General features: G+C 40.1%; 1 protein-coding gene across 9 annotated transcripts in view; it reads left to right on the forward strand.

The window, feature by feature from the left end:
• The window catches only part of dst (dystonin), a 122206-nt gene that overhangs the window by 19294 nt on the left and 77577 nt on the right, over positions 1-25335 (forward strand). For 6 of the 9 annotated variants that reach the window (XM_074646379.1, XM_074646386.1, XM_074646381.1 and 3 more), the window contains 5 exons: positions 9658-9719; positions 12349-12438; positions 14634-14750; positions 15897-15974; positions 18463-18555. In XM_074646379.1, coding sequence (XP_074502480.1) covers positions 9658-9719; positions 12349-12438; positions 14634-14750; positions 15897-15974; positions 18463-18555 — 440 coding nt within the window. Of the gene's footprint in view, positions 1-9657; positions 9720-12348; positions 12439-14633; positions 14751-15896; positions 15975-18462; positions 18565-22589; positions 23572-25335 lie in introns of those variants that run through there. The other 3 variants (XM_074646387.1, XM_074646384.1, XM_074646380.1) reach the window with 3 other exon arrangements.

A 25335-nucleotide genomic window follows, 5' to 3' on the forward strand; every position in this document is an offset into this window, starting at 1 on the left:
ACAATAGGAACAGGCTTCATAGGTTTCAATTTATTTATTCAAACGTAGTTTTTAAGATCAGTTAATCATGGTAAAAAGGAATACACAAACATATTACATCTAGTATATACATGAATTGGCCAACCAATCATTTTCCACTGTAATTAATCATTTTCTTATTTAAAGCAAGTGGCATTTTATTTTTTTTCAACTCCATACTAGGAGATTATCAGAAAACAAAGCTCTGCACATTATGTATTTCATAGCTGAACAATTGGAACTAATCTATTTAAACTAACATGCAGTAGATCTGGTTTAGAAAAAATATGAACAAATATGATTTAGCGAGTATAATCGCCAGGCTATCTCATTATCAAGGGTCATTTCACAGCTACCACGGCCATAATCCTGAGTGCTAAGTGCTAATGGCTAATTAAGTGCATTAGTTTTTTGGATCGGTGTCCAACTCCAGCTCAGCTTCGTGCTCTATAAATTTCCCAATATCATCTAGCAGCTGCTTGTGGTTTCACTTTACAGGTTTCACCCACACTGGATGTTTTCTCAGATCAGTATGTCAGTTTGTACGTATTAAATGGTTGCTTTGCTGTTACTGTCCATCAGTTTGACAAGAAAATGTTAAAAAATGAAAAGCTACAGTAAATACACAGTGTAATATACTGTATGTACTTATGTTAAAACATAATATTGTTGTCGTGGCCACGCCCTTCATTGATCTAATCAATAGACTTCATTTAAAATGGGCGGTGTAACCCAAACCAGCAGAGCTCTCAGAAAGCTTTTTACTGCTCCATCCGTCTTTAGCTGCAGAAATATGTCTTTAATCATATATTAGTCTTACATTTATCATATAGAGATATACGTGCATTTTCTTCTCTATTTGATTCATACATTGTTGAAATATAACTTTAATGCAGTCCCATGCAGTTGCATTATATGAGTGTGAGGCCTGCTCACTGTTGTATCTCTAAATGTTGTATTTATACGTCGTCATGGTGATGGGAAGACCAGCATGAGGCTGAACCTCATTCCACACAGCTTTGCTTAGCTCCTCTTACATGAGATCATCCTGTGCGTCTCTTTCCAACCCCTGACTCATTGCGCTGTAGCCTCTCCTCTCTCTCCTCTCTCTCTCTCTCTCCGGCAGCACCACCCTTCCTCGCTCGATGCAGCAGATGCTGGGAAGCGATCCCAGGCTAGCAGTAGGAAACAGATTTCTCCACTGTTTCATTGGTGGCCAGGAAATGAGTAGTTCCATCTGCTTTTCTTTTGTTGACTCTGAGGCCTAACATTTTAAAAGCATTGCTATACTCTCATGAATAGCGTGATATCAGCTGTGACTTGTAAAAAGAGAGATCGGAGAGAGAGTGTAGTGTGAAGATACAGGCGGGGGACAGAATAGGGAGAAACAAAACGATTGCAAATGCTTTCATACAGAGTCCCTAAATGGTTTGATGAATATAAAAATGATGTGAATCACATACCATAGCCTTCACCATCACTGAATCCACAGCCAGTTGAACACACACAGCGCTCTCAACCCACTGTCATCAAAACACTATCAAATATCAAATAACAAAGACCAAAGTTAATTGTCATGTTTGATCTTTATTTAAGTAAATTAATCTGGAGTTTCGCCCCCATCCTCTAACGCCACCCAACTAAACTCCTGTTTCCAGGATAATTGAAATGCTCGCTTGCGTTTCATCTCATATACTTTTTCTTTACCCGCCCTTGTGAGTGCCCGATCAGTATTGCGCATGTGCGATTCTCAACAGAGATGAGAAGGAAGTGAGATGGCTCACTTTTTAGCTACTTCCATCATCAGCTCCGGAAAAAAACCCAATCTGTTTATTTCTTTTTTTAGAGTTGGTAGATTTACTAGCCCGACGTGGCATTTTACTTTGCCTGAGCAAACGGGCAATCCTTATTGTTGAGCCCTGTCAAGGAATACTGAAGCGGTTCTGGGAGCCCAGCACCTTATTGAAACACTTAATTTTGGGTTTGGCTCAAACTACTCTCAAATCAGTGTTTAGTGACTAAGATGTTTCTGAATTGAAGATGATTCCATTTTGATATCTTAACTGGGCTGGTCAAGAAAAGCTTCGTCTGAAAACTGCATTCTCAAAGTGGCCTGTCTTTAGTAGTTGTTAGATCTTATGCAGATGTTAGAGAGTGGAACAACTCCAAAATAATACATCATGACTAAAAAATTTAACTTTATCTAGGAAGATATTGGAGAAAACATCATAAAACTTTATTTTTTTATGTATTTAAAGTGGCTATCTATGAAGTTTTGTGTGTTTTTTTGTACTTTGGCAGTGTTCAGCAATCATTAGTGTTGTGTTTTTTTTTTCAAAACAGAAATCTGTTGATGTTGAATCACAGATCACTGAGAGTTTACAGAGGATTACCTTTAAGTGTTGATAAGGATTATCCATAATCTGAGTGAGAGTCTGGGGAGGAAAACAAGATTTCCTCACATGCACAAATACTCACTCATATGTGGCAGTAGCAGCTGTTGCACATATGCAGGCTGGTATTGGAGTGTTAGCAACTGTGTGTGTGTGTTCATGATTGTAAGTATGTATCATGTCCCATTAGCTGCCATTAATACTTCCCCCTCTCCTCTTCTGGACTTCCCTGAGTGCCTTTGTAGTGATAGCTTCGTGCCTGAGGGCACTTTGCCAGCTTCACCTTCATCCTCCATTTGCTCTTCATCGAGGGTGAAACAATAATTCAACTTCACAAGTAGTTAAATTGAGTATTACATCATAACAACAGATGTCAGTAATAGTTATGATTCAGAAGACAGCTCTTGATTGATACTGTCCCTCTTGTAGATAATCATAATCTCTGCACATATGCTCAGACACTGTAGCCTTTGTCTTGGCTTCTTCTTTGCTTTGTCTTAAGTCTGGAGACTAAAGACTGACTGGAAAGGCTGCTTTGAAGGCTTGGCAACCTGTTTCAGTGACATATTTCAGACACTGCTCTGCCCGTGCTGAGTAGACTGACTGTAGTATTCTCACTTACAAAGAATGACTAAAATGCGCCTGCAAGTATCCCCCCTTGGCATCACACTTGTAATGTTTACCACCAAACCGGATACCATGTTTATGTAGTCTATTAAAAGGCAATGGAAGAAGAAGAAGAAGCCATATTGAGCTGAGTCATCATTTCAGTGGGCATCTTTTTATAAAATATAATTTGTGTTCTATATGAAAAGGGTTTGTGACACATCAGAATTTAGGTCTAGATCCAGTTATAGGTGCTATTGATAACATTGATAACTTTCAGCCGCTAGATTTCACATTCTCCCTCAGCTGTTCCATTGCATTCACTTCACAACAAGTCGTTGCCAGGCACTTACCATTAAACTTGATCTTAAAACCTTAAAAAAGCCATTTATTCATATTTTCCACACTAACTGATGACCCAGAGATACCACGTGATACCAACGTTGTTTTACTATTGGCTCACAAGCCTTGCTAGAAGTGGGAACCAAATGTCAGATATCTTCCACAGAGATAAACAAAACATTAATTTTGGACCCATCAACATTTTTAAAAATAATTAATTCACACTCATAATATTTTACTTAGTAAAAGCCATATTTTTTTTGCCACCTTTCTAAAAGCTCTGCTGGTGTATTACTTTAAAAAAAATATTTGTCCACATAAAAATGTTATCAATATAACCTTTAACAAAATAAATGTATTACATATATACTGGAAGAGTGAACAGTGTGTTTTGTTGTTCATCCTAATGAAGTGTTACGTGGGTCTTCTTGGGTAAGCTTTGGGGTGCGAAATTTAATTTTGGATGCTTTTTATATTGCATGTTTGTGAGCAGGATCAGACATTACACTGCTGTGCAGGAGACTCACTTTGTTTCAGTGATTCATGTCCTGTCAAAGTGACAATATGTTGACTTAGATCAAGTACACACACATGTGTACACCTGTATTTCAAAATCTCTACCAATACCATGCAACAGACGGCGTTGTACTCAAAACAAAGCTAAGGTGCATGCATGCCTTTGCTTTGTGAGCTGCTCGCTATGACACAAGAGATGTGAAATGAAAGCTGTTTAGCAAGAATGTTTAGCGAGTCCTTGTCATTCATAGGCGGGAAGGTCGAGGGCTTTTCAGTTTAGTCTTTATGTCTGTTTGGATTTCCCTCCCTTACGAGGTCAAGAGGATTACTCAGGCTGGATTTTGATTGCAAGGACTTTTTGACTCTGCTCCGCTCAGAATATGAGGATATTTTAGGCATCCTGACGTAACAAGAGGCCAAAGGGTGTTACGGACCCCCTGTGCCAGGCATATTTGGGAAAACAACAATTGATCCGATTTCCTGTTTAAAGTAGCTTGTAATCTAGTAATGAAGTGTGAAGTTCTGTAGACTGCTGTTCTGCTGCTGGTTGCGTTTCCAAAAGATCTGGTTGTGTGTTGTTGAAAGCAGTTTGGTAACTAACAATTAGAAGCATTGTCCTAGTTTTTGGTTATGTCAAATCAATCATATTTGTTGTATGTGAGGAAATGAAGGGAGTCACCTAGGTGGCACCGTTCATGTGGCCTGCAGTTGCAGCAGCAGCGTGGTTTAGGGTTATAGCTATTTATAGCCATGCACATGTGCTTTGCTGAGGTCCACAAATAAGTGTCTCAGGACCTCTGTGCTGTCTGTTTCAATGCTGTGGTGGACTCACTGGACTCAGACTGTAGACACACAACGTTCACTTTTATACAAAACTGTCTAGTGTGCGTCAGGATTTCCAGTGTTTGCTGTCATTGTTAAAAGCAACAATAGGCAATTGAGTGTTCCCATGTACTCTGCAGATAATTACAGAGGACTGTATAGTAAATAACAATTACTACTTAATTACTACCAGTTTAACTTCCTATCAAGGAGTACATCTTTCCAGTTTCACATCTTAAGGAGGCTTTAATGACAAAATGTTCTAGACAGCCCCAAGTCTCAAATGTAATATGAGAGAGAGAGGTGGTTAGTCAGGCTCTCGTGATCCTTCAAACATCAACCCATTAAAGTCAAAGGTCACAAGCTGTTGGTTAACACATTTCTAAACTGTTCCCAAACCTCTGGTGGACATGCATCTGAATTTAAAGTGAGAATATTAACACATCACAAGACTATGTGTGTGTTATTCTTAAATTACTTTCTCGTGAAGTGCTCTCAATAAAATCATATACTGTATGTAGCCCTACTTGTCGGCTTTTCATAGTATAAACATATCATATATTTACTGTCATCAAGTGTGATATGATGTTTTAATGTTATTATCAGAGTATCGTACGGGAGCCGAACAAGTTGGTCACTGTTTGCATTTCAGTAGGGCTGCAACTAATGATTATTTTCATTATTGATTAATCTGCCGATTAATTTCTAGTTTAATTGTTTGGTCTGTAAAATGTCAGAAAATAGTGAAAAAGTTTCTCAAAGTCCAAGATGATGTCTTTAAATGTCTTGTTTTATCAGTTCAAAGCCCAAAGATATTAAGTTTAATATGATATAAAACAGAGAAGAGCAGGAAATCTCTATATTTGAGGCTGAAAACGACATTTTCTGCCATTTTTGCATGAAAAATTACTCTTACAATGAATAGATTATAAAGATAGTTGGCGATTATTTTTTCTGCCAATCGACTATGGAATAGTCGACTAATCATTGCAGCAGTTGCTGTTTAGTGACCATATCTTTGCTGAAACAGTAGATTTAATACTGTATAAAGAACTTTTTCCCTCAAACCCAAAATAATTTAAACTAGACTTCAAATTCCACACTTGATTGTTAAGTAATGATAATGGCTGTTTTTTTAATTCAGGTCCTTTGTAGTGTTTTTGGGGTTAATTTTTGGTTATAGTTATGTGTGTTTTGTGTTAAACTTGCAGTTAACTGCCAGAATTACCTTCACAGGGATGTTGTTTTGGCTCGCTGGTGAAACTGAACGGGTAATATGGTGTGTCTGTGTGAGAAATACATTTTATTAGTCATATGGAACAAAACATAATAAATAACATGTCTGCATGATGAGCTGTAGTATTATACTGTAGCAGTTTTACATTGCTAAGAAAATGAAATATGTGTGAAATGGGTAAAAGGTGCAAAAGTCCAAGTCGTATAATCCCATAATTTATTAGATGTGATAATGAGACTGATTAAGGTGATAATGTTGTGCAACATCAGGAGAATGAGTGTATGATCATATTTGATCTGACACCATGTCATTGTTATTGGCTTGTTTTCCGTCTGATGTCTGATCTTTACTACTGCTCTCATGTTATGAGGAACTAATGCACGACTACTGTTTTAAAGTTCAATGTCTTTTGGACTGATATGAGCTCATGCCCACTTTTTATTCTCTTAAGATCCTCAAGAGGGCACCATACTATTAAACACACCCTCATCTTTTAGGCAGCACAGGTACAGAAATAACTTGTCTCATACTGTACCTGCTCCCTAGTCGAGTCTATTAAGTGGGCCTGTTATCTGTAATAATCTGTGCAGTATGTGTAGTACAGTAGCCTCCCGCTGACCGTGTCTGATAGCTGGTTGATGATGCCCTCTTTCAGCTAACCGGCCGTTGCTCTGAGCCAGAGAGTTTCCAGGAATACTCGGCCAATCTATATTAATGAGTTTCTCAGGAGAGGTTTATATATTATGCAGCAAAGAGCTTAGATATGGACATTACAAACCATATTAGTGTCCTGCACTGCTTTATCCCTCTGTGATTCATCAGCAGTGACACAGCAGCACTGTCAGACTGCTTTCCTTATTTCTTTGGATTCTTTTGGTCATTTTTTGTCAGACTCGGATGTGGTAGGCTGATGTGTTGCTTCCTTTTATGTGATGTTTTGCTTCATGTCAGGCCTTGATGTAGACGTGTAAGACCATCATACAAAATCATTGTCAGATCAACCCACTTTCCAATTCTCTGCAGCTTTTACACTCACACTATTTTTAGATGAACTAAATGTAGAAATCCACAGAGAGTGCAGTCACACAGGGCTCTTAAGGTACTCCTGTTATCCTGGAAATGCATGTTTCAGGCTTTACAGTATGTTTATTATGTCCTTTATTGTGACAGAGTTGCACATGCAAGAGGATATTACTGTTGCCTGTAAAACTTACATAGAATTAGGGTTTGGCTTTACTGAAGTCCCATATCTTAGTACAGGAGTACTTTCATTTTCTGTTACTGCCTTATGTAACTGGTATGCTCAGAATAATAAGAAAACAAACCCGCTAAAAACTCTGAGCTGAGGTTGCTCGTCCTTTTTTGGTATTTTTCGTGTCATATCATGAAGGGCGTTGATTGTTATTTGCCTGGATGTGTCTCAGTTGTTTCTGCTGATGTAAACATTGTGGTGAGTCTTGGCAGCTGCACAATAGAGAGATGATTATCTGAAAGCTTTTGCACCTTTGAAAATTAAGGTCTATAGTTGGACATATTGCTCAAGATATATTATTTTGCATTAATCAAGTGGTGCATGCTGTCATCAGAAATGATGGTACGTTGCTCTTAAATTGCAGCTTAAATAAACCGTCTGTTTTCTGGCATAGTAAATTGGAACCATCCGGAAACATGTTGAGGTTTTTTTTTATATAAGAAGCACTGATTTTTCTGTGGTTTTGAGTGCTGGTGCTATATAAACACTAAACTGAAAATAGTGAGCAGCTATGGAAAACCTGACGGGACTCGTTCTGGATGCTTGATGGGAAAGGGAGTCGCGGCTGCCCTAGAGGCTGGTAGGCAGGCAGGCAGACAAGAAGAGGGAGACTGTTACTGCTTCCTCAGTCGCTTATCCACATGGCATCCGTCTGCCCGAACCACGATCCTCTCGACAGCCCTCAGGATCTAGGCTACAGGATGAAGTACCTGCTTCAGGCCGAGAGGGAGCACAGAGCTCACCTGGTAACTCTAATGAGCTGCATGGGTCAGTATTTATCTTAATGCTTCCTCTTGTCATTTACTTGAAAGGTTAGTCGTGTCTGAGCTTGCTCATAACTAATAGTAGGTGAGGTTTCCTCGAGCAAAACTTCTTTTGTAACTGAGGATTATTAAAGGGAGGGTGTTGTCTGTTTTGTTTGTCCTGTGGTCAAAGTTCAGGGAAGATCTTCCACAGTGTTGTTGTCACTAGCAGTTGAGTAAATGTGACCTATAGCTGTCAGATAGTTGTTAATGTTATTGATTGTGCATGTGAGCATTTTGGTGTTCAGCGAGGAGGATTTAGAGGAGTTGTGTCAGGCAGACTGGGAGACGTGGAAGCAGTGGAATGAGTCACAACTGTGGTCACTGGCCTGAATCCTGACGCTGGATACAGGCCAGTCTTAAGGAAGAATACAGCAATGGAAAACTCAAGTTGTTCATAATGCTGATGAGAAAAAAAAAATTTTTTTTTTTCTTTACTACTAGAAATGTATTGATTTTGAAAAAATTTACATAGTTTCCTTTTCCTTTTTTATTGTAACCATTTGCGTTCTGGTTTCACATACAGTATGTCACTGTGCTGCAGGAAGTCTGGTTGCTATGGGGAGCAAAAAAACATAATGTGGTCACAAGCATGCAGGAGAGAGTGATGTCATTTCAGCCTCTGGGAAATGACATCCTTCTTTTTAGCCACTGGGACTTGTGGTCTTCATATGTCCCTGGCAGGAAGCAAAAGATTAAGCTACAGAAATAAAGTGCTAAATGCAGAAAAGGACTGCTGTTTCCTCATTGGCCTCAGCTACCACTAAAATAAAGCTGTCAAAGTTAACGCCATGATAAGGCACATTTGTTTTAACGCCAGTAATTTCTTTAATGCATTTACGCAACTTGTGATTTTTAGGTTGTAGCGGGCTCAGTTTTAAAGCTAGAGTGAAGATACTGGTATCATATGAAACTAGAAAACCTAAAGAACCATGTCGTACTAGCTTGTTGCTAAGGAGAATAAATAACGCTCCAGCCTTTTGCTAAATTTTGGCGAGGAAAACCTGGCATGGCCATTTTCAAAGGGGTCCCTTGACCTTTGACCTCAAGATATATGAATGAAAATGGGTTCTCTGGGTACCCACGAGTCTCCCCTTTACTGACATGCCCACTTTATGATAATCACATGCAGTTTTGGGGCAAGTCATAGTCAAGTCAGCACACTGACACACTGACAGCTGCTGTTGCCTGTTGGGCTGCAGTTTGCCATGTTATGATTTGAGCATATTTTTATGGTAAATGCAGTACCTGTGAGGGTTTCTGGACAATATTTGTCATTGTTTTGTGTTGTTAAATGATTTCCAATAATAAATATGAACATACATTTGCATAAAGCAAGCATATTTGCCCACTCCCATGTTGATAAGAGTATTAAATACTTAACAAATCTCCCTTTAAGGTCCATTTTGAACAGATAAAAATGTGCAATTAAATTGTGATTAATTGTGATTAACTATGGACAATCATGCAATTCAATAGTTGAATCGCTTGACAGCCCTACACTAAACATAATAGATTACATAACAGGCGTATACAAAGCAGAATTAGGCTTGTCTAATGATGACCTTCTTCAAAAGAGATTTGTGTTGCCCAAACACCTAAACGGTTATTGATTTATAACGTGGAAACATTCACATGATGCATTTTCTTTTTTTCTCTTTTCCTCAGATGAAAGAGACAGAGTGCAGAAGAAGACCTTTACAAAATGGATAAACCAGCATCTGATGAAGGTAAGAACTAATGTGTGATACTAGGTCAAAGTTAGTATTTCTGTATGTGAAAACTAATTTCATTCATTGTCCCCATGGAAACTATATTCATTAATACAAAGGTGAAATTCCAACAATCAGCAAACCACTTTCCTCCAAAATAAACACTCCATTAGAGAAGTGTTGGCAGTAATAACAATTACCACTCTGCATGTTAGGTCCCAACATGCTGACATTCCTCCCCAGATGTTATTAAAGCTGGCCAAAAGTCATTTAACATGACATGTGCTGTTGCTCTGCTGCAGTAACAGCTTGTCAGGAATTTAAATCTAAACGCTAAACACTTTAGCAGACAGACAAGCACCGGCAAGTCTCATCTAATATGTCTTTGTAAAAATGAATCACTACATGGTAGTCATGTGTGATGTTGTTACACTTTCATGCAGGGTTCATGCATCAGTGCTAATCACTGCTATCACTAAAGGTCACACTCATTTCTGTTAAGTAAGACATTAACATGTAATCGTGTGATATTTAAATTAAGGGGAATTCAGTCATTCATTTACTTCACTATCATTAAAGTGATTGGTACTGATATAGAGGCATTGGTTGATGCCATGAGTCCTGTAAATTGGGTATCTTTCAGGGAGCAAGATAAGATTGAGCAGCATCACATATGGCCGAACTAACAGACACATTTAAGACCTATTAATTCTCAAAAATAAATAAAATCAGTGACCAAATGAGCAACAAAGTCCATTTTTTCCCATAAGCTTACTCAGAATGTCCATTCTTGCAAATGAAGCACCATGTGACAGTAAATTTACTGGAAAACAAACAAATAAACTAATATTTAATGTTGTATCTCAAGCAAGAATTGTATCCTCTGGTCTTTGCAAGTTGATTTTCATACCATATTGATATAAATAGGTAGGAAATCAAAAACTAATTGTATGCTTTTGAAAACGGACAGCAGTGGTGTGAAGCATATGCAATTTTTTAGCCACACTGTGTCTATGGATGGTAGTATATCTCAACAACTAACTGCTGACTCTGGTGATGCCTTTAGCCTCAACAGCAGGTCACTTATCCAGTGAAATATCTCAACATCAACTGGATGGATTGGCCCAACACATTGTGCAGACCATCATGGTTACAGATGCTGAATCTTCTATATTAGGGGACTTTGATGATCCCCTGACTTTTCCTCTAACGTCAGCATGAGGTTGATAGTTGTGGTTTTTAGTGACAGTTGTCTCAACAACTATTTGATGGATTGCCTTGACATTTGGTGCACACATTTATGTCCCCCTCAAGAGGAGTTGTAATGACTTTGGTGATCCCTTGACTTTTCATCGAGCACTATCATCACTTCAAAGTTTTAATTTTATCCAATACAAAATACCTGCAAAACTATAGGGACTTCCCATCAGCCTCAGCTGTACTGATGTTTAGTGCTAATTAGCAAATGTTAGCTTGCTAACACACTAAACTAAGATGGTGAACATGGTAAACATTATACCTGCTAAACATCAGCATTAGCAGGTTTAAACAAAACCTCTGGTTTGGTCCTTTAGCTGGTACCATTGCTGGTAACACCTCTGTATGGCTGCTACACCCTTACCTTATACTATTACATGATGGGCCACTCTTTCCCCCCCAATCATGTTATATATATATATGTATTTATTAATTTGCCCCTGAGGGGATTTTTGCGTTCTTTGATCATCATCATCATCAAAGTGGGGTGTGGGCCATAAACCTGTGCTGATGACTGGTTTTATGATCATTGGTGTGTGATGTTTTCAAACAGGAATGTATTTATTATTATTATAAGGATGCTGGTTCCAGTCCTGCCTTAAGGAAAACACCTGCTATAGCTCACACTGTTTTATGAAAGACACATTATGTAAACGTTGTCACAATCAGAAGAAAGAAGGAAATCATATTTTATGCCTCTTGTACTGCAATAAAACATGACTCATGCAATGACGGTGCAGAGGGAAGCAGCAACAGGTATATAAAAACAATATGCTCTGTGCTTCAGTTGTTTGAACCTGATTTAATATTTGCGTTTTATTTCATGTTTGCCATCCAGATTTCAGACCTCTTCAGCTTATCTTTTTAAGTGTGTTTCATCCATGAGAAATCAGAGGTGCTGAGTAATAGTTGAGGGGTCTGCTCTGTTGACCCAATAACATATGGGTGCAAGTCTATTTTGGCTTCACAGCTGTGACTGCTATCTGGGATTACAGTGCTGAAAGCCCTGTGTGAAAGCAGGTCAGCGGGCAGCGGGGTGATTTCAGAGGCGCGGTATTTAGGACAGGAAGGAAAGATGGGCCCGCTGGAGGGAGAAAGCCTCGGGCCGGAGTTGTCAAGTGTATCGCTCAAGTGCTTAGATAAGGTGTCACAATGATGTCCTGTGTGTTAAATGCTTTATTCATCTAATACAAGTAGGTGTAAGAATGAGAGAGACATTCGTGGCTCCTGGTATAATCCTCAAAGATCTCCTCTTTAGAAATTGAGATTATTATAATTTAAAAACAACACCAATTTTGATTACATGTACAGTAGTTGTATAGCTATATTTGTTATAATGAACAGTCATCAATGAACGGGTGTGTTAATAACAGTATTTGCATGTCCGCAGGTACGGAAACATATAAATGACCTGTATGAAGACTTACGAGATGGACATAACCTGATCTCACTGCTGGAGGTTTTGTCCGGAGACACATTGGTGAGTTAACATTTTTCTGTTGTTTTAATTTTCAGAAGAAAGAGAAAAAGAACCAAAAAGTTACAGATGATGTTTTGTACATGTGGATTTGTTTCGTGATCCTATTTCCATTGAGATAAGTCTTATAAAATCCCCAAATATTCAGATTGTCATTAGACACCACTGAGGAAAGTGAGAAATGTGTCTTCCCGTAGAGCAACTTATCACACCTGGCACTGATGCCCTTCCTGTCTCTCACTTACATAACCGATGGTAGGAGGGAACGCTGGGATGTGATGGTCTGTAATCAGATCTGCTGTGACTTTACATCCACCAAAACCCACACAATAAAGTCACTTTATGTGCGATTTATAAGCAGGTTTCGAACATATCAAAAGACCTTTCCGTTTTGTTTTCTTTCCTTATCCATTCTGTGATATCTATGAAATGGACTGATGTGTTCATCGTTGTGGTTAGTTGTGTTGTGCTACTAGTTGTAAGTAATATGACATAGGGCGGTACAGTTGTTTTCTTGGATACACAGAGGGATGGGGCATTTTGTGCCTCAGTAATAGAGCTCAAGTAGCAACATACTTGAGTGGGATAATAAATATGGTGATTAGCCACGAAACCTTGTTGTCTTTCTGTCAACAAAATGTAAGCAAGGAAAGAATAGCAAGAAGGGAAACTAGCTCTCTTGTTGCCCAGTTGAGTGTCCGACGCGTTCTTGGCCACCGATAATCAGTCATTAACAAAGTTTAACTTGCTAACTGGCCTTTTTAACGCACTAACTGCCAAAGGCTTCCTCTATTCTTTATTTGGATCCCCGTTCCCCAAGCAAGAGCTAACCATAACATTTAAGCTTGGCAATGGGAATATGATGGAAATTACATTAAAAGCTGTATTAAAATCCAAAAGCACAGCCCCAAATAGTTTCCTGTCATCCATATTAGAATAAGTAAAGTAACATTAACTGCTAGCATGAAATACCCCACACAGGCTATGTGGGTATGTAGAAACAGCACCAATGTATCAGTTTGTACAAGAAAGATTAATCAAATTGCTACATATTTCCCTGTGCTTTTTTCACAGGAGAAATTTATTTAAATGCCAAAATTACATGAGCAGTTATTAAAACTTCTGTATGTAAAATTTAGGGATGCACTGATACTGATATCGGGCCGATACTGACTCAAATAGGTGGATCGGATATCGGTGACAATGAGGCCGATCTATTCAATTCAATTCTATGTTTATATACTATATACTTTATATACTGGAATTTGAATTCCTGTGTACAAACTATTATTTTAATAATAAATAACAATTCAATGAATTTAAATTTATGTATTTATTTGTCACACTTAGTTTGACAAAGTTAGGAAAGCAATGTTTAAGTCAGACCTGATGTTGTCTTACACATAAGAGAATGATCCCAGTCACTTCCACACAGCGAGGCATACAGCTTAAGAATTAAACACTGGTATCGGATCGGTACTCGCTATCGGCAGATACCCAAAATTCAGGTATCGCTATCGGGACCGAAAAAGTCGGATCGGTGCATCCCTAGTAAAAGTCCTGTAGCTTTTCTGCTGGTCGTCATGACTGTGTCTTGAACTCTTTGAACCTTTGAATCTCAGTAAACAAACATTACTGCACTGCTGTGCATAAAATTCATCCTTTTGCAAATTTGATATGCCCAATAGGTTAATTTCCAGCTCCATGTATAGTTCAGTATGTATACGTGTCTAATCCCCCACATATAAAGCAGCACAGTGTATGTAGCTGTAGTACTCTGGCCTAAGAAGACAGTAGCTACTGAGGTGCTGCATGTTATCCAGCAGGCTATTTGCAGTATTATATCATTTCCCTGTTAACATGTCATTCTTTCATCTTATACTGAAGTATGTTAATACAGTCTATGTGCAGTCCTGCGCCCCATAATGTTATCATGCTGTGATGTCCCTTACTGTATTTAAACTGCATGTTTTCTGTGCAAATAGCCCCAGCAGTTACTCCCTCCTTCAGTGTGACTAACTTTCATCCTCTATGAGCTCTACCTATTTTCTGTTTACATCCTGTGTCCCCTTCTACTTTCCTCCTCTTCTGTTCTCCACTCTGTCATTGGTTTCTGTCTAACCTCCTTTTTTCATTTCGCCGCCGTGTGTGTCCATGTCTTCCTTTCTTCCCCCATGTGTTGCCTTTTCGGTGATAAGCCAAGGGAGCGTGATTTTCTGAAGACATTGCGGTTGGTGAGTGGGACAGAGGCATGCGCAGTTGAGCAGCATGGAGACACGGTGGATGGTGATGGTGATGGTGATGATGATAAGGGGGTACGTGTGGCTCGCCCCCTCCACCCCCTTTTTAACAAACTAATTCACAGTTGTGCTGTGGCCCGTTAACAGGAGTGTAGAAACAATCCCACTGTATGATTTGTAGTCTCACATGATTGCTTCAGCAGATGTTGTAGTTCTACAACATGCTTATAGAGTAGTTTCCCTTTTCCCAATTTAGCTAAATATGTGATTTCTATGTAGTGTTGTTTCATAATGCCACTTGTTTTGATCAGGTTATAATGTCAGACTCCTTGTTTACATGACCAGATGATGCAGAGAAATGTGCACATGATCTAAAGACCCAGGCATCTTCATGCTCCAAATTGTCTTTTTGAACATGCATCAACAATAAATTTGGCACGCTGACCTTGCAAAGGCATTAGATGCAATGAAGTATAAAAGGAAATTGCTTATAAAGCTTGGGTCTTTATATCCAGCTCACTAGCTTTGCCCATCATTGAGCCATACAATCAAAGCGCTCCAAACCTTCGCGAGCATCAGGACATTTTTCATCTGCTGCTTTCGGGTATTTCAAGGCTCTTCTTAAGTGTATGAGATCCATTGAATGAAAGCTGTGGGAGATTAGATATTGTTGCTTTGCTATTGAGGGATGAGCGGGATTCTTCTCTCGGCTTTTATCAATTTAGAAATACGGCTGAATGCAGCACAAGTCTTCTGCTGCTGCTGCTGCATCCTGGCTTCGACGCATTTTCCATTTCATTACTTCACGCCGTCCACGTCCACGTGCATTCGCCACAAGAGATTGGATACTCGCTCAAACAACGCGGCATTCTGCTATCATTTTTAAAATGTACATTTAGCGTCTACAGCACGCCGATCCGAATGTATTACTGTGTTTTATGTGCACTTTAGCTGTGAGAGTGTTGCAGGGTCACATTTAGTTGCAAATGGTGGAAAATGTTCTGTACATGCACTGATTTTGAGTTGGCCTGCAGAAATGGCTACTCTTGTTGTGGGTAGAGATTTTTTGTGTGATTTATACCTCACCAGATCAACGGGTAAGAACCTGGAAGCATGTCCTGTGTCCACCATGTAACTAATCACTTTTTTGAAATGTGTCCTCTGATATGGAGACGAAGCTGATTACCGTACGTGGCTCCTCTTCCCTCTTTATGTCCACAGCCTCGGGAGAGAGGGAGGATGCGCTTCCACAGACTCCAGAATGTACAAATAGCACTGGATTATTTAAAGAGGCGGCAGGTAGGGATCAATCCAACCAATCACACTCTCAAACTCTCCTTCTGTCATGCTTTTGATTGGAATACATTTCAGCCAACATTGTCATAAACCTTTCAAAGTTTAGACTGCCAGATTAAAGGAATACTTCACTCCCAAAATGACCATTTGTATATCAATTACTCACCCCGTGTTACTTACAATTCTTGAAGAAACCTATGTTTTTCTCGCATGCCTCCACGGTAAAGAAGAATTCAAAAAACGGAGAAAAGTCTAGATGAATTGAAGTAAATGGGGGTCGCGTTTAACAACAGCAGAACCTGATCAAAACATCAATGCAGTATAAATCAAGTCTCTTTGGAAGTACTGAGAAGGGATGTCACGAGAACCGATTCTTTGGTACCAAGTCGATGCTAAAATTCTGAAAACGTGATGGTACTCGTTTTTCTACAGTACTGCAGGTAGCGTCAGGGCTCAAGACTTAACGTCATCCCGGTTGAGGAAAGAAAATGTTTTTGGGATGCAGTAAACTCATGTCCAGGGGACGCACCCTATTTTGTTTCCTGATATTGCATCATTGCGAACAACAATCTGTGTTGAAATCGGCAGGACGAGCGCTACTTAATGTTAGCTGTTAGCTCCGTGCAGGACTGTGCTGCTTACCAGCTGCTAACAGCTAACGTTAACTAGCTCTCCTCCCTCCGATTTCAACACGGGAGGTGCCATTGATTTACATTACGATATGTTCAGGCTCTATTCAGTAAAAGAGTATTGGGTGAAGGTAAATTATAACATCATGGTGTGTTCAAATGTAATCTTGTAAAATTTAGTTTTTGGAGAGAATAAAAAGGGAATTATGAACTCTTAAACTTTCTAACAAAAACCAGTATGCAAACAGTAATAAAGGTGTGGATGTTGAAGTACATGGGATTTATTGTTTTACTTTTATTTTTTTTACCGTGGTATCGAATTGGTATCGAGAATCGTGGAATTTCACCGGTATTGGTATCAACTACTAAATGTCTGGTAACGTGACATACGACTGGATAAATGAGACTTGGATTATACTGCACGAGTTTTGTGAGAGTTTGTGAAACTGATGTTTTGATATAGTTTTGCTGTTGCTAAACGCGGCCCCCATTTACTTCAATGCATCACGACTTTTCTCCGCTCACTATGGAGGCATGCGAGAAAAACAAAGTTTTCTTCAGTAATTCAAGGTAACACGCGGTGAGTAATTAATATACAAATAGTCATTTTGGAGGTGAAGTATTCCTTTAAGATTCAGGAAATCAGCCTGCAGAGTCAGAGTCCCATCCATCATACAGTGATGTAATAGCAAAAACAAATACATGTTGCTGCCCTTTCCTGTCCACATAATTAATTAGGAATTTTCACACACACTTTGGTACAGAAAGCAAATTATATAAAAGGTTACACCTGAATAACACATGTAAATCAGTTCATGTGTGCAGCTACAGTGTATCTTGAGAGTTGCATCATATTGTGCGAGATTTGTTCACTCGTAACCACTCAGGCAAGCAAAGGCACATGCGTGTAATTGAACTGGGAATGCAACTGGCACACTGTGTCTGAATATGTGGGCTCAGACCAGCTCAGACACACAGTGCCACATTGTGTGTGTGTGTGTGTGTGCGTGGGACAGCCCCATTCAGTGGTGATTACCTAGACACTGCCTGCTCTCCACCATCACACACCGTTGGACTCGTGGCATTTTCCATCTTTTCTTGATGAAAATTACAAGTCACTTCCCACAAATGGTAATGGCAGCATTTAAGGAGCGCTGCCTACATGCATCCCATCGGTGGGGTTTCGGAGAGCTTTGATTGCCCTCCCCTCCCCCACCGCCCAGGATGTGATGAAGAACACAGCCGGGCTGAGCTGAAGCCAGATGTGACGTAAGGGCTTGAGACAAAGGAATCATAGATGTTCACAAATGAGTTGTTCTATTGTTTTAGCTGCAGTACACACCAGACACTTCCATGCATCATCTGTAGTCGTTAAAACGGTCCAACTGTTTAAACTCCCTTAAATCTCCCCCTGCAGCTTATTGATCGTACTTATTACAGATGATCAGGATGGCACTGGAGGAATAAATGAACCGCTCCATTAAAACACAAATGTGTTTAGACTCTGCTGGCTGATTCATGTTTTGTTTGTTTTTTTGTGAATTCATTAAATACACATAATTTTTCACTCTGATATGTGGATGATAAAACAGTCCTAGCAGGTTTATAGCATTTAAATAGTAGCAAGCAGTCATTCTCTCTGTCACCTCAGACCCATGTTATTATGGTAACAGTGTTCCCTGACATAATATAATGACTATTGTGCCACCTTGTGGTGCTTGTTAAATGACAGGCATGTGAGTCAAAATAGACAAAACACAGTATAAATGTAAAGGTGAATGTCATAATTTAGAAACTCAAGAGCAGGATTTGAACACTTTGAGATATTGTAAATATGTTAATCATGTGTTTCCTGTCATCAGGTCAAACTTGTAAATATCAGGAATGACGACATCACAGACGGCAACCCAAAACTGACCCTGGGATTGATCTGGACCATAATTCTGCACTTTCAGGTCAGCGTTGTCAATTTTTGGTTCTTAAGTGTGATTATTATGCTTTTAACAGCCACGATACTGGATTATTGCTTACTTTCATTTCCTTGTATTACATGTAAGTGATGAGTTCACACTATCTCTATCTCTTTACTACTCCATGTTGATCTGTTGGATATTTGAATGCAGAGGATTTTCAACAGCTACCTTTTGTCTTTGTAGAGTTTAAAGATATTTTAGTGCAACAGAAATGCTGGCATGTTTATGGATTGAGTTACATAATAGCGTGTGAAAGTCCCTCCAGATTAATACTTATAAAATGGATGTTTCCACTTTTGACCACAAGGTGTCAAAGCTGTGCAGCATAGATTATAATGAATGCTGTGATTGCTGTTTTACTAACTGCAGATTGTAGTGAAATATATGATGTTAGTGTTAGTTAGGCTTACTTTAATTCATGTTTGATTCAGCTCAGCTCAGCTCACGATGTATTGAGACATGGAAATGTCCTTGCACACATCTGTTTTAAAGGGTAACTTCAGCACTTTTCCACCTGGACCCTATTCTGCCATGATTTTGTGACTAATGGGGACAACAATTTTTTTAATTGGTCCAGTATTGAGAGGTAACCACCGGCAGCCACAAAACAAGCTGTGAGGGCAAGTGAACAGCCTTAATGTAACGTTACGTCCACTAAATGTGTTTGTTTTTGCCACTGACGGGCTCAGATTGTTATTATAAGTGGCTGACAACATTATGGAAAGGATCCTACAGAGAAATGAAACGTTTTTCTTACCTTCCACTTCATCCGGTCTGTTTGTTATTGTGTCTTAATCGTACTAAAAAAGAAGTCTCGTTGTGAAAACTGAACATCCGTATACTCTGGCTCAAATAAATACGGGCGACCATCGAATTCAAACAACTCATCCACATTGTCGAAATCATCTAAATATTCAGCCATGCCAATGAAAATCTTTGAGATAATACTAAGGTACGCTTTCCGTACTACAACACAACAAACTCTGCCCGGCTGCTAAATTACGAATCCCGCTATGGCGAAGGCATGACCTGGCCTCTTCTGCCTCTGATTGGCTAGTACTCGCTACCTTCGTTGGTTGGATTGGTTTAGTTCAAGCATGAGGAGTGAGATTGGTTAAGAATATCATGATAAGCCAACAGAGGCAGGGTAGCATGGGTCATGCCTTCGTTATAGTAGGATTCCTAATATCGCTGCCCGGCTGGCCCTCGCATCACCACCATGGATGTATTCCTCTATTCCACCGTTGTCTTCCGGCAACACGTCACCTCGCCAGATTTCAGAACGAGACTTCTCCTTGAGGGAGACTCTTTCCATGATGTCAGACACTTATAATAACAATCAGAGCCTGTCATGGCAAAAACAAGCATTTTTAGTGGACGTAAATGACGGTGCCAGCTTGCCCCAGTAGCGCCATGTTGCAGCCTGTGAGCAGCTTTTGTTAATGTAGTGCACAAAATTTAAACAAAAGTATTGTACTCCGTGTAATCCGATATTTCCCTAGAATCTACTTTTTTAGTGGACAAAATATCTGTAGCATTATCTTGTGAACATTTGTGCACAAATCAGTACAACCAAACTTTGCAGTTTTGAGAGTATGACGGTTTGGGAGATTTTCTGTGCTCCAGTCTGAGTTTATATTTCTCCCTGAATGTTCTCAAAAAAATGTTCTCTCCGGAAATACTTGACATTTTATTGCTAGAGTGACTCATATCCTGTCAAGTGGGTGAGTAATCTGTGTGTGTGTGCCAGGAGTATCCAAGTGTCCATAGAAGTGACTATCCAAAATCTAATAGCAAGCTGAAACTCCATACTTTCTCTCTCACGCTCTCTCTTCCCTCCTCTCCCTCTCTGACTGTCTTGTGTTGGATTATTAATATCTTTGACTTTGGGCACATGACTCAGCGGTTGGTCAGGGACAGGAATATTTTAATAGCCTTTCACACTTGCAGCGTTAATTGAGTTGCTGAGTTAGCATATTATGTTCGATCAAGAATGCATCTGTGTGACTAACGCCCTCGATGGAATAATGGAGGATAAAGTAGTTAATAGTATAATTTTGCCCCGACTCGCTGACAGGTAGCGTCGGTGATGATGCCAACACCTGCTGCTGTCAGTCTCACGCAAGCCCTTGAGCAGCGATGGGCCTGTTTCTTCTTGATTTAGAGGGATAGCAGGGCAGGAGTAAATCAGTCACAGTGTACACCTTTGGCTTTATTATGTAAGCCCAGCTGACAGCAGATTGACATATATGACCTGTTTTTATATCACATGCTTTTATGTGACTGGCTTTGCCTAAAGTATCCAGGATCAGTCATGTCTAGAGGACAGGGAGTTGTTTTGAGACATACTTTACGGGCTTTTCTTATTGCTGCAGGCTATTTTTTTTAATATAAACTTATATAAATATGTAACAGACAGGTTGTGCGTCCTGTTATGTTTCAATTCTCTACCTCACAGCTGGTTTACTGTGTCACAGTTGATGTTTTGTTGAGGTGTTTCAGACTCATTGTTTGATCATGTCTGTACAGATAAGACGTTGATTTCATCACACAGCGCTGCCGCTATTCTTCTACAACGTGTGCGTTTTCACCTGGAACATGCTGTTGAGTGTTTATTTTGCTATAGCCGGTGACGATGCACCACCATGACGATGCACCGTTGTCTGGTATTTCTATGCTTGTTTGTCCTGTTTGTTTGTTTTGCCCTGATTGACCGTCGCTGTCTCTGAGACGTCTGTTGCTCTGTGCTCAAAACACATAGTCATGATCCGTTTATTTCATTCATTCACTTAGAGCTGGGAAATATGCCGACATATATGGCCAAAACGATATAAAAATGTCTTATCATATGCATTTTTCTATATGGTTTCTATCCCGATATAGGCAAGGCCTATATTTATTTATTTTTTATCTATAATTTCACTGTGATGTGATGTTCATTTTGCACTCAAGTTCTGAAAATGAGCAAACATATGTCACACAGTTGTATACAAAAATAGGCTTTACCATGTGGTTATTTCATATGGACTAGTTATTTATTGTTTGAGCATAAGTTGGCCATACGTAGCAGTGTGAGTAATCAGTACACTGTAGTTTGAACTGTGTGGGTTGTCAGGTGACTTTGACCTTCAGGGAAACTTCATTGGCGTTCAAATATTGTGACAGTAGCACAGTGTTATTTATAGTCGAGCTGTGTGGTGGCATTATATCTACTTTATATTTCATACACTTCTTATTTCTCTTGTTTGCCGTGTAATAAAAGTATCGATAGATTCCTCTACCGTGGGCCACACATTGTCAGGCAGTGTTATGTTGTTGCACTGGTTTTATGTGGTGAATCACTTCCCGGTCGGAGCCTTTGCCCCCCTGTGAACTGCGGTGGTGGTGATCTGTTCAGATAATAGTGTTTGTTTAAACCATTGGACTTGCGCCCCACCTCTGGCTCCGCCATTGTGCGTAGCTTGATTAATAGACAAAGTGAAAGCACTTTGTTGTCCAGCTCGGATTTGCCTCTGCTCCTGCTCTGCTCTCGTTGACCTACACGCTGCTCTGTTTTTTCAAAGCCTCTCTGACAGGGCTGGGACTCTGTCTGGTTCACGCTGCACCCAAACTTGCTGAGCCAAAATTTCTCACAGCATAATAGGTGGCCATCAGTATGTGGCATCCACTACTTGCAGTTTAGCCCTTGTCCTCCCTCCACCTCTAGTTACAGACACAAATATTAGGAAACCTAAGAGGCAGCTGTGACGTGTTTACTGTACAGGCAAAGCAGACCAGCCAGCACAAAACAGGTCTGTCCACAAGTCTTTTCCGTTCTTGCTCAGCTGAGAAACATAAGCACACGGGCCGTGTCTGTGTGTGCATTTATGGTGTTTGTGCTGGATTAGCAAAGCCTGAGAAATGTTTCAAAGGTCAAAAAGGATTCCAGTGTCAGAGGAGAGACTCAACAGAGAGCACGCCGGCCAGAGAGAAATGCAGTAGGAGAGAGAGAGAGAGAGAGAGAGAGAGAGAGGGAGAGAGGGAGGCTGACCAGTTCCCAGCTGTGAGTCAACGAAAGGAAAAAGTCAACTCTGCTCTGAGTGGAGCGAGCTTTCTGTCTGTCTGGGTGCCGGCTTTTCTGTCACTGTTTATTTTGCGCTGGTTGCACAGCGCGAAAATGGATTTCTGTCAATGGAGGAGTGGCTCTTCAGATCAAGCAGATCTCACCGGATACTTTGCCTGAAAACAGCTTACTGTTGGGAGTGCAACACTGTCAATGGGTAAGAGACTGAATGAGTGTCAGCGATGGGAAACATCTGTGGATGTGTTCGAGGCCCTAAAGAGGAATGCTACGTTGACCCTAAGAAAGCTCCACTGAGCCTTGAATCTAAAGAGCACAAAGGGCGCCGCTATTTCCAGAGGAAGAAGAGGAAATCAGGGGACTTTCAGCCTGCTGGATCTCTCAGGGGTACTGGAAGTGAAGCTGTTGCAGCCGAGGCCATCTGCAGCAGTGCAGAGCCTCAACATGGGAGCGCAGAGGAGCCCCAAGCAGAGCTGGATAAACCATCAGAGGTGAAGACACATCTATCCAGGCAGGACAGCATCAGCACAGGCGTCTATGTTGGAGAGGTACCGGTGTTAATCCTCAGAGATCCCTGTAATCAATCAAGCAAGAAGTTATCTCACAGGTTTCCCACAGAGCAGACAGACGAGGACAGACGCAGGGTAGAAGGAAAGCTTCGCTGTCTCAACACGACTTCCAGAGGCGTCTCAGCCAAGGATGGATTGCTTGTGAAGAAGCTGCTCCAGCGCCAGTTAAGGAGGGCTGTTAGCTTTGGAGCGGTGGAGCACATGCTGTGGACCCTGAGGGGTAATGACAGACCTGGGAGTGAAGAGACGTTTGCCAAGATTATATGGGGCTCTCAATCACACAGGAGGAGGAGACGGAGGGCCTCCACCTGCTCTGGTTACGTAGGACATCTTCCAGCTCCTGCCAAATGTATTTCTACCCAACACGAGGTAAACTTAGAGCGTGTTATTTAAAGCCGTTATTGGTGTGATTCATGATAGATTAATAAGGGATTTGATTGGGATATAATGTGACGTGAACATTGCAAGGCTGGTGTTTCAATCATGGAAGTTAAGCGCCACGGTGAAATGATTTTATACCCCATCAGCATGGTCCATTGTTTTTAGAGCATCATGTCATCACTGTGGTGTCCTCCTGTCTGTGTTCACAGTCATTCTTGGACACACAGTAACTCAAAAATCATACGTTATAGAATGTATTTACACCACAGGCATCATCTTTGCAGAACATTATGTGCATATGCTGCATAATTTTGCATAACTGATCTGAAACCTGTGTGAAGATATTTATGCTGCTCATCTGTATGTAGACAGGAACAGTGTGTTGACATAGATTTTTTTTGTTAAAGCCCAATCAATAGTTGACAGGCGTTATAAAGCATTAGGGAAAAAATAGTAACTTGTGTTTTTTAGCTTTATTGGTGGGGCCTTGGTTTTGTTGAGTACATTCAGGACAAATTATGTTGTATTGTATAGTTATCTTAATTAGTGATCTCACTAGAACAGTTGGTTTTGTGTATTATAGTAAAGTGTGTGTATTTATTCTAAAGTATGGAAATCCTCCAACCCTGCACGGTTGCTGTTTGTCTCCTCTTCTTTATATTTTGTACACTAACGGCTGCCAGAGTTTGTATACAATTCGGCACATTATAGAATCTGCTGGTGATTCAGTGATTGTCTACGGGAGCAGGAACAGGGTGGTGGTGCTATAGTTAATGACTTTGTATCATCCCTTCATATTTATATTAACAAAACAAAAGACGTTATTGTTGATCTCTCCCTCGTTCAACACCAAACTGTTATACAGCGCTCTGTAATCACCCTGGCAGATGATTACAAATGTCTTGGGACAGTTATTGACAGCAAAATGTGTTCTGGCTGTAATGTTAATTTTGTTTGTAAGAACGAAAGCACAGCAGCATCTTTATTTTCTTAGAAAAAATAATTATTTTTATGCTTTGAGACTCTCGCAGTTTTATTGAATCTGTTTTATTCTTTTGTATTGTGGTGAGGTATGGAAATCTCAGCATGTCCAGCATGTTCTTAGGAAGACTGAGGCTATCCTGGCTTGTCCATATCATACTTTGTTCAGGCAGTTTGAGTTACTGCCACAGTTGTTGTTTTAGGGTCCCAGCTGGACAGACTAAAATGACTAACTCAATCTTTGTTTTGGTGGTCGTAGGCCTGTTAAACACCAGTTTGGGGCGGCTCTGGCTCAGTGGGTAGAGTTTGCAAGGTTGGCGGTTTGATCTCCGGTTCCTTTTGGCTGTACGTCAAAGTGTCCTTGAGTGAGACACAGAACCCCAAGTTGCTCCCCGGGTGCTAGACAGCAGCTCACTGCTCCTAAGGATGGGTTAAATGCAGAGGTCAAATTTCTTGTATGTACCAGTCTGTACAGTCTTGATAATATAGGCTGGTCTGCGAGGGAATTTTTTTCTTCAGGTCTGTGTTATTTGTGACTGTGTTAAAGGGGAACTACGCCCATTTTCAAAATTCATTCACGTCATTCCTATGGTCTAAGACAGTCCAAGAAATATTAGTAAACATGAACGACTCTCTCCCAAATCCCAAAACTAGAGTGCTAAAACTCAAATTTGTGATATCATAGGGTAAAAAGTGTGGAACTGTTCCATAGACAATGAATTGGGAGAGATGTTGTTCTAGATGAACAGCTGAAAACATTACAATAGAATA

Source organism: Sebastes fasciatus, chromosome 9, assembly GCF_043250625.1.
Source record: "Sebastes fasciatus isolate fSebFas1 chromosome 9, fSebFas1.pri, whole genome shotgun sequence".
Classification (NCBI taxonomy): Eukaryota; Metazoa; Chordata; class Actinopteri; order Perciformes; family Sebastidae; genus Sebastes; species Sebastes fasciatus.